At 38.1% G+C, this 13,755-nt stretch overlaps 1 protein-coding gene across 4 annotated transcripts in view; it reads left to right on the top strand.

Annotated features, from left to right (window-relative positions):
- GLS (glutaminase) overlaps positions 1–13,755 on the top strand; it is a 103,612-nt gene that overhangs the window by 38,380 nt on the left and 51,477 nt on the right. For all 4 annotated transcript variants that reach the window (XM_089519577.1, XM_089519575.1, XM_089519579.1 and 1 more), the window contains exons 2-5: positions 6,817–6,913; positions 7,181–7,302; positions 9,793–9,922; positions 10,808–10,887. In XM_089519577.1, the coding sequence (XP_089375703.1) occupies positions 6,817–6,913; positions 7,181–7,302; positions 9,793–9,922; positions 10,808–10,887 (429 nt within the window). The remainder of the gene's footprint in view (positions 1–6,816; positions 6,914–7,180; positions 7,303–9,792; positions 9,923–10,807; positions 10,888–13,755) is intronic.

The raw sequence follows: 13,755 nt of genomic DNA, 5'->3' as shown, positions 1-13,755 counted from the left end.
TCACTAAAGGCATGAGTTGATGAGAGAGTAGAGAGGGGTCAGTGCTTCCAGGACAGATTACACTCATGCCTTTTACCAGGGGATAGTTCCCTTTTTTAAAAAAAGGAGTTAAGTTACAGTACTTACATTGATCTGTGGGTAAGTTGACTCAAGTTTTTTGGGTCATTTTTTGACTAAAAGTTTTAAACTTATACATATTTTTTTTGAATATTTAAAAATTAGCAGCTTCATTCGTTTCCCAGTTCTTTAAGTACTGAACTAGAACTAACCATGTAATAAATCAGATCTATAGTGGTTAATTTGCAGTTTTAGTTTGCACAGACTAAGAGCACTCTGCACTGGATTGAGACATAATCATGCTTAGAATAGACTCATTGGAATCAATGGGATTAGCTTTCACTGTATCTGTTTAAATAACAAAAACACATGTGTTACGTTTAAACTGGTTTTTTTCCAACCCTGCCCCTGGAGCAATCAGGTTACCGAGCATGTGTGTTTCAGTGGAAGAATACCTTAATGCAGTTTATTGTGGAAAGTACACAGCATTGCCTATAGGTCTTGAGCTCATGAGAAGTGCAGAAAAATGTGCCCTTCCCACAAGTACAAAACCTATAAGGCAATGCTGTGAATTTCCCAGAATAAATTGAATTGGGTTGTTTTTCTAGAAAGGTTTCTGAAATATTTCCAGTGCTCTAAAGTCATTGTAATCTATGCTACCTTGTTTGCTTTACTGTTATGAATAAACATAATTAAATTACATTATGGGCCGAAACAGACAGCCCAAATGTGGCATGGCAGCAGCGATACTAGGTTTAGGGACCATGCAGTTGATGTACGGTTTCTAACCCTAGTATCGCCGCTGCCACGGTTCCGTACACCAACCGCACGGTCCCTAACCCTAGTATGTGTGGGGAATGCCATTGTTACGCAGCGCCGTCCACACGGCGCGCATAACAATAACATCAGGCACATGCCGCGGTTGGTGCACGGAACCGTGGCAGTGGTGATACTAGGGTCTACTTTAAGAGATATAGCCATTCTTTTTGGAAATGACACATTTTCAGCCAGATAACTTAGTTGTAGGAAACTTTCCCTTATGGAGAATTTTCTATTTGATATCATTTCCTGTGGGTGTAGTAAGTATATTAGTAGTGTCTTCATACCGGCCTCTGCTACTAGGGGTGCTCCAACAGTAGCACCAGCAAACTGGGTATGCATATTATCCGTTGGGGATAAGGGCTTCTGATTCATGACACTTTACCTTTGGGAAAGCAATCACAAGGGTTTACACCCATTTTCTTCTCCTGACTGTATATACAGTAGGTGGTAACCTATTGTATATACTCATGTATAAGTCTAGAAATTCTGGTCAAAAATTGACCCAAAACCCCCAAGTCGACTTATCTATGGGTCAATGTAATTACTGTATCTTAACTCATATTTAAAAGAAGGAACCATCCCCTGATGAAAAGCAGGAGTATGATCTGTCTTGGAAGCACTGGCCCCCTCTATTCTCTGATCCATCCAGCCTTAAGAGTAAGCACAAAGAGTTATATCTGCTGGAATTTTGCAAGTTTTTGACATTGTTTTGCTTTGCTTCATCCTTCAGATCCTTTGCTATATGTCCCTATGTTTTACCCTCGACTTATTCATGAGTCATAGCAAAATCCATAATTTTGGCCCTAAATCTTGCTCTTGACTTATACATGAGGTTGGCTTATAGTCAAGTATATACGGTATATTCTTTCCTTGGTTATTTGCATGCACAGCCCATCACTTTGTCAGTGACATAGGCAGCTGTAAGTTCACTTTATGCAACTAATGTCTTTTCTTTTTGTCATTGCAGAGGTTGATATTCTCTTGCACCCTCTAGCAATCATAGCCCCCCCATCCCAGATTCACAGTTTTTCAGAACTACTCCCCTCCCCCATAACATCCATTCCATGGATGGTAGAAAGTGCAGGCATCAGAGAAACATCTGGCCATCTCTCAGAGCCAAATGCAAACCAATTAGATCATTCCCGAGACTGCGACAGATCTTGGCAGAAGGTATTATCAGTCTGAGTCTGGCTATGGGTCATACTAGACACTACTCAGATACCCCTTGCACTTCCCACCAGCCACAGAATTGCTTTTTCATGGGCTGTTTCAGCAAAATGGTGCATCCTAGTGATGGCGAGTGAAGAGCAATAGTGGATTTCAGCCTATGGTACTCTTATAGTACAGAATCTTGACCATATTAACTAGGTTAGAAAATAGGTTACAGGTAGTGTTAATGTGTCTGCAGTTTAATATTCCCCAGAACTAAAAAAATTATTAGGTTTTGCTAAATATACATAGTGCAGTTTTTGTATCTGAATTTCAAGTTAGATAAAATATTTTCTGCATAAAATTCACCTTGTTCTAGAGTCTGGGTGAAACATGGCCTTTAGCAACCCCTCTTTCTACTAAGGACTTTATCACACGGGGACAATTAGAAGTATAAAGTGTGATTATCCCATGAAAATAATGTGTCTGTGATTAAGATTTTCACACAACGTTGCGTATAAAGCGCCCTTATCCCAGGAATATCCCATGAAAATTGCACAATAGCGATAATGTTTTTCACATTCTGCTGCAATGAAAAGCCATTAAAGTGCCATTATCCTGAGAATAACCATGCATTCCCATGAATTTCTGTTTATTGCCTGTTTGTTCTTGGGATAATGGCTCTTTTATTGCTCTGTGTGTGAAAATGTTAATTGCACGATTTTCACGGGATAATCACTGTTTAAACTACCAATTTTCTCCCTTGTGATAAAGTCCTAAGTTAGACATGAGAAGGTCTGAGATCTTGCAGAAGAGGAGGGAGTTTGCATTAGAGTAGCAAAATGCGAAGTAGATTTTTGAGAGAGAATTTGAATTTTTTAGTTCTGAATGTCAGTAGCAAGACTTCCTTCCCTTTCTTCTCCCTTCCTTTCTGTGAATGTGGCATCTTTAATAATGGGGTTGGATGTAGAGAGTCCTTCTATGATTCTATTGAATTTTACTTTCCCTCTCCGTGTGCAAAGTTGCTTATCCCACAGACACGTCTGCTTTCTTCTCATGGTACTTACTCATAAAGAACTTTTGCAGCTACAGTCTCTACTTTTTACCTTAAAATATTACCAGTTTATACATTTCTTCCACCTCATTCTAGTTACAGGCAGATTTTTATTGTAAGGATAAGAGAGCAAAAAGGAGCTCTTGCTCTGTAAATTGATCATTCTTAATTTGAAATTTTGCTTTTATTTCCTGCGGATGCTCTTTGTGCAGCCTTTTAATAATCCCTAACCCCACTGGCAGCTAGCTTCTTCTTCTTCCCTTCCAAAGGGAAAAGAAAATAGCCAGAGTAAGATTATAAAGAAAGAAGAAGCCAAAGAATGAATTGTGAAAAGGAACTTCAACAGGGAAGGAACAAATGTCTTGAATAGATTTCTTTAGCAGAGAGTGATCCAAAATTCAGTTTGAGACAGCTTTAATGGCCCTGGCTCAATGCTAGGGAATTCTGGTAACTGTAGTTTTGTCAGACATTTAGACTTCTCTGTCAGAGAGCTCTGGTGCCACAATATAATACAATTCTCAGGACTCCCTGTCATTGAGCTGAGGCAGTTAAAACGGTCTTGAACTGGATCGTTTCTGCAGTGTGTTTGGGACCAGAGTCTTCTGAGTGTCTAACCATTTGCATGCAGGGTTTGATTGCATCATGGCAGTACACTGGGGGCTGTGTTTAGTTTTCAAAAGGGAGACCTGTAGATGGTTAAGCCTATGGAGAACTTTGCTCTTCCGTGCTGTTAATGCCTCTCCATAGTTCTGTGGTTGAAACGCAGAACTGCTTGCTTGTGGATAGACATAGTCATTTTCTGTGTTTAGAATCACTGTTACTATATTTGTTTGGGCTAGTAGAAATTACTTTGGTTATTACAACTGGATGTAATTTTTGGTCCCACTGTGTTTGTTCGTTTCTTATATTTATCCTTCAGGGAGCTATAGGTGTTTTACCTGACTTGTCTCTTCAACTTCAATTACTCTTTGAGGTAGGCTACACTGGGAAATAGTGACTGGCCCAAAGTATTTTTATTTATTTATTTATTTATTTACGGTATTTGTACTCTGCCCTTCAGCCCTAAAGGGTCTCAGAGCGCCTATTTTTCAGGGCAGGGATAAGAATCATGCCGCCTTGAAGGTGTTTGGGACTGTAACTCCCAGAATTCCTAACCATTGGGTATGTTGACTATGGTTGTTGGGACTTGGAGCCCTACAACATCTGGAAGACTGCGTGATTCTGACCTCTTTTTTTCAGATGAGTGTCCAAGAGTGTAACTTGATATTCCCCAGTCAGATGCCTTCCAGATGTGTTGGACTGCATCTTTGGCTATACTAGCTGGGGCTAATGGGAGACCAGATCGAGGAAGGCTGTTCTAACCATGGACTCATACACTGTCAGGATAGGGAAATGTTTTTGATCACATGTCTTGTACCTATATTCTGAATATATACTGAAGGTCTCGTACCTATATTCAGTTATACTTACCATCTTTATGTGTGTATATCTTTTCGTTTAACTTCTTCTTGTTGTTAATTTGGCTAAATTGTGTCTGCAGGCCATATTTAAAGTATACTTCCACAGTTTTATAGATTATACAAGGAGGTCAAGAAATAGGAGAGTTCCTGCTTGATTTTGCCTTTTTTCTGTTGGTCAGTGGTATGTAGTGGAAAACATTTTCCTATCCCTGTTCTGTGCCATTTTTTTTAATACTGGAAAAATTTATACTGTTCTATCAAATATCTGAAAAACAAGCAGTCCCTTGGTTCTCAGAGGGTTTTTCCAAATCTTAAATTCTTCTTTTTGCTTGCCAAAGAGGAGTAGTATAATTTGCATAGTAGCATTCTTACTCATGTACCTGGAGAAGTTTATATGGTATGAAAAGAAAGTGAAAATAGACCTGACACTGGTTTATCTAAAATCTGTATGAATTTGAAGATGAGCTGTGTGGTAGATGAGTTGTTTGATGCCAGGAGAAAGGGCATCAAAGGCCACCATTCTTACAGAGCTTCCTCTATTTAAGGCTTTGTAATGTCTGATTTTCACCCTAGGAATAATGTTATGGTGAAGTGATGTGGTATGGAAAATTTCCAGTTACTCCTGGTGTTGTTGGCCAGCTTATTGAATAGATCAGCAGGCTACAGATGTCTCCATGAACATTTTCAGTTTTGTGCCTCAGGCTCTAGGCCACGTGGCAAGAGCGAGCTCTTTGGCTCAAATCAGAAGGCTCATGCCTTAATTCAAATGTATTCAATTCCTGGAAATATGTCTGTGAGATGGATGAATGGATGGATGGATAGATAGATAGATTAATTATACAGTTAATATATTGTGCACACTCTTTTTGTTGTTTTTTTAAGTTACTAAATAAATTATGTGAAATGATATCTCAAAAGTTGAGCTTTCCCACTTTGCCAATGAAGAGCTGGGGCTCCAAACTTTATTCAAATTCACTATATGGCTATATAGGTCAATGGTATATTTGTTGCACCACAATGACTGCTGGCTTCTGCCTTCAAATCAGTTTGTCTATATGCTTTAAAGATATAAGTGCTGTGGAGAGCAAACACTCACTTCCATGCAGTAAAGATAACTAGGACAATACCATGTCCGCTCCATATCTTAGTTCTTTTGGGCATATGCTGAATATGTGCTTTTCTGAGTGTTTAATGATGCTAAAACGTTGCTCTTAGGCTGAACAAATATTACATAACATTATTGACCTGCAGAATAGGGGGAGAAAAAGCTTATACTGCAGTTTAAACTGATAAGCTTTATCCAGGAATAGTCCATTTGAGGTATTTCTCTATGTAAATTGAATGTTTGCCATGTTTGCTTTGTCAGCTGGGTCAATGTCATAGCTAAATATTGGCTTGATTTAACCGCAACTGATGTGAATGATGCACACTGTATATAAAGTTATTTAAACATTTCTTTTAAAAAATTGAAGTAAGTTTAATGTTTATAATTTTAAATAGTGTATGTTTTAAAAATTGTGCTATGTACATGTTTTTGTACCTAAGAGCAATTTTTGGAGGCAGACGTTTCACAAACTGAGAACGGTGTCATATAGTTAAATATTAAGATTTTTTGTTTCTGTTAGACTGACTTTATATAATCTTATTCTTTATTGTATAGTAGTCTGTTAAGATCCTTCTTTAGTAATACTATATGCTCATAGGTTGAAATTGTGCTCTTAGTGTGAAGTAAAATTGAAATGGACAATGTTGCAAAGGTTGCTTTTGATGATAGTAAAATACTTACATCCTAGTTTGATATAATATTTAAATAAAAATTGTTAACTTAAATGTTTGTAGAAGAACAAATATGATAACTTAGGCCTGTTACAGACTGCCAAAATAAAGCTGCTTTGGGTCTCTTTGGAGATATGCTATTTAAATGATGCATGGGTCCTAAGAGTCCGGAGGTCGCGCCAAAGCCACACTCCATTCCTAAGCACTGGAGTGCAGCTTTGGTGCAGCTTCCAGATTCTTAGGACCCATGCATCATTTAAACAGCATACCTCCAAAGAGACCCGAAGCAGCTTTATTTTGGCAGTCTGTAACAGGCCTTAAATAGTGATTAGATATATGTTACGTTGCAGTTCTTTGCAGACTTAATTGGAAGCCAGTCCCGTTTAACTCTATGTGATTTTAATTCGGAGGAGATATGGAAAGGAGTATACTGAGCGTGGATGACTCAGAATTTGGTTTTAGTTTTTTATTCTTTTCCTTTGTCTTTTTTCTCTTCAGTAAGACAAAGCAAGGTCTCTTGCCTAGTTTGGAGGATTTGCTATTTTATACTATTGCGGAAGGACAAGAAAAAATACCAGTTCATAAGTTTATTACGGTAAGCATTTTGTTTTGACTAAACTATACTAAGTAGCTTAGCTAAATAATTGTTTGTAACACTGGAAATGAAGTGCATGTCACATGCTTTTTCGTGATCGTCTATTAGAAAGACTGAAAAAAAATAGAACCACCTTGCAAATATGTTTGTCAACTGTGTAATGCACTATGTTCAAAAATTGTAGCAGATGGTCCTCAGAACTAGGGCTGCATGTTATCTAAAAATGTTCAGAACAAGGAATATTTGAAACGCTTCTTTATTTTACAGGCTTTAAAATCTACTGGTTTACGTACATCTGATCCAAGACTGAAAGAATGCATGGATATGTTAAGATTGACACTTCAAACAACGTCAGATGGTGTTATGCTAGATAAAGACCTCTTTAAAAAGTAAGCACCTTTTATCGGTCTGACACCGTTTCTTAAATATATGTTACAACCCATTTATTGACATAGAATACTTATGATACTTAGTGAGGAAATGAGGCCAGCCACCACTGCCTTAAATATTTATTTGAAAATAACTTAATTTTGCTGGTAATGTAATTGATAACAGAGTGTTGTGGATAAGTGAACATATTCATTTGGCTCTTTCATTTTGAAGAACAGGTTGAGTTTCAAAACACTTGAGTCTTATTTATATTGCTCAGAATTCTGAATCAGTTACTTAAATAAATAGACTTAATACCTAATTTTTATTAATTAATTATAATTAATTGTAATTATAATAAATTAATTAAGATAGTTAAATATGCAGTGGGCCCTCCAAATTCCCTGGGGTTAGGGGCATAAGACCCCTGTGAAAGTGGAAAAACTGTAAATAAAAATACCACATTTTTTTTACTTAAGAGATCATCTCTCTAGGTCCTCCAGCACAACTCTGTGGTCATATCTGCTGGAAATTGACCATACAATCACACTGGAAGTCCTACAAATACCAAGAGAAGTGTTTTTCTAGTAATCTCTAGGTCCTCCAGCGCAACTTGGTGGTCAACGTCCAGCAGAGTTGTATGAGAGGACCTAGATATTCCTAGAGAGAACATATTAATCAAATCGACAAAAGTCAAAGTCGCAAATGTGGAGGGCCCATTGTACTTAATCTTCTCGTGAACCAGCCCCTGCTTTCAAACCTGATGGAAACATCATTCACTTGTGTTCAAAGTGCCAGCAGAATGATCTCTTTCTTCCCACGCATTTGATGCCTAGTAAAGTGGGTGGTGGTGATTCACAATCATGGCAATAGTGTCAAAATCATGAATATGGAGTATGAATATACCTAGCTATAGTAATCCGTAAGGGAACAGAGCCCATCTGATCTTGGAACCTAAGCAGGGTCATTCTTGGCTAGTACTTGGATGGGAGTGACTGGATAGCCCTTGCGGTCTCTTCCAACTCTATGATTCTAGTGAATACTAGATGCGGTGGGCTATATTTCAGAGGAAGGAACTGGCAAAACCACCTCTGAGATTTTTCTTGCCTAAGGAAACCCTATGAAATTCATGGAATTGCCATATGTTGACAGATGGCTTGAAAGCATACACACATCTGTTTTGCATTCACAGTTACTACTTAGTCATGATTTTAACACTACTGCCATGGTCGTAATCTGTGCCAAACCTACTTTGCTGGGTGTCAGCTGCAAGAAGAACAGGAGATCCATTCTGGTGACTGGAGCATGATGGAATGATGTTTCTGTTAGGTTGGGGTAGAGGTCAGGATAGGAGAATTTACTCAGTTAAATATATGCATGTGAGGAAGTAGACTGAAGTCTACAAAAGCTCATGCTACCAGGGTCTTTCCTTCAGTTCATCTCAAAAGTGTTAGAAGATTCCTTTGTACTCTTATTAGCTGATACAGAATTCCAGCCTCATTGCCAAACTGTCCAAACCATGTGTGCTGTTGAGGATAGGCTTTTTTGAGGGTGGTTTTGCCTGGTAAAATGGTGATGGGGAGAAGATAAAGAGGGATTTGATGCTTCAAAAAAGGGGTTGCCAGGCCTAATCAGCTTGTGCACTGCTCTGTCACCACCCTGCTATAAGCAGAGCCAAACATTAATCCTTCAGTTTCGTGGCTGTTTTCTTAATGATATAAGAGGCATGTGGGCTGTGTATCCACAGGCATTCAGTTGTACTCTTATGTGTAGTATAAAGACTCTTTTGAATTGTAAACACACATTGTTATAGCAACCAACTGCTGGACAAGCTTTTTCAAGAAATACAAAGCTGGAAACTTGAGTTTGCATGCGTCCTTTTTTCTTGAAGATTTATAACATTTTTAGCCTTGTTGGAAGATGTTTACAGTATGCTTCTTTGTGTAAGAGAAACTTTTCCAAGCAGAGATTTCATACTGACTAGCTGCTCTTCAGCTTCTTGGAGCCTCTCAAGTCGCAAAATCCCTATTACAGTTCTTCTTTTTTAAGCTTGTGTCACAGCTTTGCTATATATTAAAACATTTTAATAAGGAGACAACTTCCTGATTGTTAACTTTTAATTTTTTTAAACACCTTATAAAACCATTTCTGTTAGTTAAATATTTGCATATTAGACATTATGCATATTAGAATTTATGTTGTATTTGTAGCTTGCTCCCCAGAAAACGTAACTTGGATCTTATGTAGCCATTTAAGTTTTGAATTTAAGAAGAAAAAAGCAAAGTTAAGCATAATGTATGTAATGTAAAAGCAAACTTTATGTTCCAAAATTATCTCACCAGAACTTAAGATGCATTTTTAAAACCTATTTTATCTCTAGAATGGAGTAAATTTTATGCAGCTTTCTAGATCTTGTTGTAGTGATGACTAGAATATGAGGCTCTGCAATGCATAACAAAAATCAGTGACATTTTCACTCATTTAACCTTTTTTTTTTAAATGTTTCACAGATGTGTGCAAAGCAACATTGTTTTACTTACTCAGGCTTTCAGGCGCAAGTTTGTAATTCCAGATTTTATGTCATTTGCCTCTCACATTGATGAGCTTTATGAAAATGCTAAAACACAGTCTGGAGGAAAGGTGAGTGCTCTGATAAAAGAATTGTCATGTTTTTAATATTTGTATGAGAGCCACATTTTAAGGACTGAAGAGTTGCTACTGAAATTCATAATATGTCCCTAAAGCTGAGGAAAATGTGGTTTCTTTTTGCGCTGAAATGGTGTTTTGCACCCCCTGTAAAACACCAACATTTTACTTTTTTACTGGTGCAGAGAGGCACTGTAGTTGCCACTAACACTCTAAATAATTCCCATACGTCCAAGAGAACAATGTTTGCAGTACTCCTGTTCCTTGTAGCATGCAACGTCCCTACATATATAAATTGTGGGATTTTAGGTGGATTGCATGCCTTTCAACAATAGGTTGATGTTCTATTTGGGATCCATGGTAAACCTCTTTATGCAGTTGGCAGGTCCTCAGCCCAGATCCTTTTCAGTCATTTCTGCAGGAACATTGTCTGACAACATTGCCTTTCTTTCTCATGAGATTGTTGAACTGAGGGTTTGTTTTTAATGTTTTTAACTTTAGTCTTGTTTCTTCTTTCGTTCTTTCTTCCTTAGGATTTAAGGGTTCTTTTCTATTTCATCTTGGGAGGCATAACCTTTCAAGTCCACTTCTGCAAGTGGAACGCTTGCAGAAGTAAATTTTTTCAAGTGGAAAGACACTTGGAAAAAAACTTGTCTTCTATGTTTGAGGGAGGACCTGCTACTGACATTGCCCAATGAAATTGTTAATCACAGATGAAAGAGATCTCAATTTATATGGAGGGTAAAGTGTTTACTGTACATGTAATTTAATTTTTGTCCTTTTTCTTTCTAGTGAGTTTTTAATAGTTATATTAATACTATAGCACTGACTATTTTGTAGTTAAGTTCAATAGTAATTTATTGCTCTTGTTTTGGATAGGTTGCTGACTATATTCCACAACTGGCTAAGTTCAGTCCTGACTTGTGGGCAGTGTCTGTGTGTACAGTTGATGGACAGAGGTATTGTATAAAATCTTAAATATCAAAGATATCCAAATAATGTCAACTAATTTCAAGCAGTAGTAATAGCTAATAGGACAGTAGCAGTTATGGTGTATATGCTTTTGCATCAGTTAGAGGGGTGGCTTTTTAAATTTAAGTTCTGCTAAGAGCTTATTCAGTGTAGAGCAGAGATTCTTAATTATGTTTTCTGCACTGTATATTTGAATAGCTGCCTTGAATACTACCAGGGGAGAAAGGCAGTATGTAAATAAATAAATAAATAAATAAACTTGCTTGTTTGAGTGTTAATCCATATGTAGTCAGAAAAGCTGTCCACACACAAAAAAGTGGTGTTTGCTAGAATACCAAAAGGCAAAGTAAAATCAAAAGATTTAGGGGGGAAAAAACCAAATATGAGTAGGGACCCAAAACACATTGTTGAGAAGTGAGCATTGTCAGTAGCCACAAAATGTTTAGTATCGGAGTTTGGGGTAGAGAAAACTTGGATGCACAGGGAAGGGAGTAGCATATCTGGGAACTGAAATGTGTGGTGATGTTAAGCAGTAGGCTTGAAGAGCTGAGACTGGATTTCCAACCTCTTCCTTTGGAGGTTTTATAAACAGAGGCTGATGACCATCTGTAGGGAGTACAGTCATCCCTCCTGATTCGCAGCAAAGCTGTTCCAGAACCCACCCACCCCACGGATCCAGAAAATTGCACATATCCAAGCCCCATTGATTTGAATGGGGGTATGAACCTGCATTTGCCATTTTATCCCTCCCCCCTTTTGATGTCCATGAATAATTGAGACCGTAGACTACAAGTCTGCTAATCAGGAGAGACGACTGTACTTTGTGATTCTTGCATGGCAGGGAGTTGGACTGGGTGGTCCTTGCTTCCAACTCTGATTCTTTGATTCTAGGTGGAGGTCAATGAACTGTAAGAAATAAGAGATTATCCTGGCCTCAGAAGATATTTCTAGACTTGCTCTAGTCTCAGCAGGCTCTCAGCAAATGTGTTTTTGTCTTTCAGAGCATTTTGATAACCAGAAGGGGTAGAAAACTAGGTCTAAATCCAGTTGTTAGTTAGAATAGACCCATTAAATCAATAAGAATACACCTATTAAATAAATGGTTATTACATAAGTATTGCCTTATGAAGTTTCTATTATAGAGTGGATCCATTCTAGCTGGGATTAACAGTTGGATTTAAACCCTTGGTGTTTAAAACAATTAGAGAAGAGAAATTACATCTGGGATTATCTTGAATCTAGTATTGTCTTGCACTTCTCTGTGTGTAGGATATATTTCCCCATTAATTTTAGCATTGATTTGAGAAAGATTGTCTCTTCATAGTGTTTAGCAGAAATGTAGGTGTCCACTGAATAGCCATCATTTTGGGTGTATTCTATGTACATCAGGACTTTTTACTGGGGCCATTATTTTGCCCAGTTTTGGAGAAGAAGCTCATTCAATCTTACTGTGCTGTTTTAAATGACACATTGACTCTTGGGTAGGGGGGGTCTGACTTGCATATGGTATACGTAATACCAACTTCCCTGGAAGATCTTTCCACTATGTGTTGTATCTAATATCAGAGAGCTGTCCCTAATACTCCTCAAGGCTAAAATAGATTTACTGTGGCAGTACTATAGTTGTGTTTACTGATAGTCTGGTTGAAGAGTTTATAGCAGAGAAGAAATTTAGTTGGAATGCACTGGTTGTTAATAATGGAACAGTTCAGCAAAATGTCTGTAGTTGAAAAAGGACTGTTCACAGTGGGAATTGTTCCAGTCTTAAAGCCAGCCCATAACATCCGAGGTCAGGGAAAGTAGCCAAGTGATAGGAGTTCTGTTCCTAACAGAGATCACTTGGATTCCTTTTATATCCACTGTCCCTTTGAAGATGTTCCTTAATTCCATAGTTAACCATTTCATCTAAATACCCATGGCACAGTTAAGGATTGGCTGAAAGCTGGAATGTGAAGCCACAGGCTGGCTTGGATGCAACATCCAAGCATTGTTAAGATTTCTGATCCAAAATATTCTACAGATTTCTGAATGTATTTCTTACACAGGCATTATTTGTAAATTAGATAGAACAAAATTGTTTCCCCTAATTTTCCACCTTTCACCCTCCACAAACGCCCCCACCCCTAAAGCAACAGTGACAACAACAAACCCACACAATTATGTGTTTTAGGCAAGCCTAATGTCTACCGAGGATTAAGACATTTTATTTTCCACAAAGTAGTATAGGCAGAGAGGAAGTTGTGACTAGAGATAATAAAACTCAGACGTTGCTTATGAGTTGCTTTCCTGCAGTTGCTTTCCTACAACAACAGAAATTGTTTAATAATGCTAACAGGGATGAGATTTTTCCTCTCTCAAAAAATATAATTTTGAGTGCAGCCTAAAGGGAAAGTTGTATGGATCCTGTACAATGAATAACATCTCCCCAATTATGAATAACATCTCCCCAATTATGTTAAGGAGCCACAGAAAGGGAAGGACCAGAAGTAGATTAGTTTGACTTTGTGCATGGAGACAGTTGGGTCCAGACTACAATTCACACCTTAGACACTAGTGTCAGATGTAGATAAGAAGTCCCAGTTGGGACAGCTTGCATGAGGGGATCTATCCCCTGCCCCCCCCCCCCAAAGACAATACTATGATTTTGCAACAATACAGTGCACCCTCCCCTTACACAGGGATCCATTCCGGATCATTCCACATAAGGGGAAATCAGCATATGCTGAAGCCCCATAGAAAGTAATGGGGTTCATGCCCGTGGCGCACAGCCAGGGTGCGCGACAGGTTCTTCTGGCTCAACTTTCAGCGTATGCTGAAAGCTGCGTAAGGTGCGCCTGCGTAAAATACAGTATATG

The sequence above is a fragment of the Sceloporus occidentalis genome, unplaced genomic scaffold (assembly GCF_023333645.1).
Source record: "Sceloporus occidentalis isolate IW3139 unplaced genomic scaffold, rSceOcc1.0.p SCAF_4, whole genome shotgun sequence".
Lineage (NCBI taxonomy): Eukaryota > Metazoa > Chordata > Lepidosauria > Squamata > Phrynosomatidae > Sceloporus > Sceloporus occidentalis.
The sequence above is the reverse complement of the archived record's forward strand: the minus strand, read 5'-3'. Positions and strand labels throughout refer to the sequence as shown.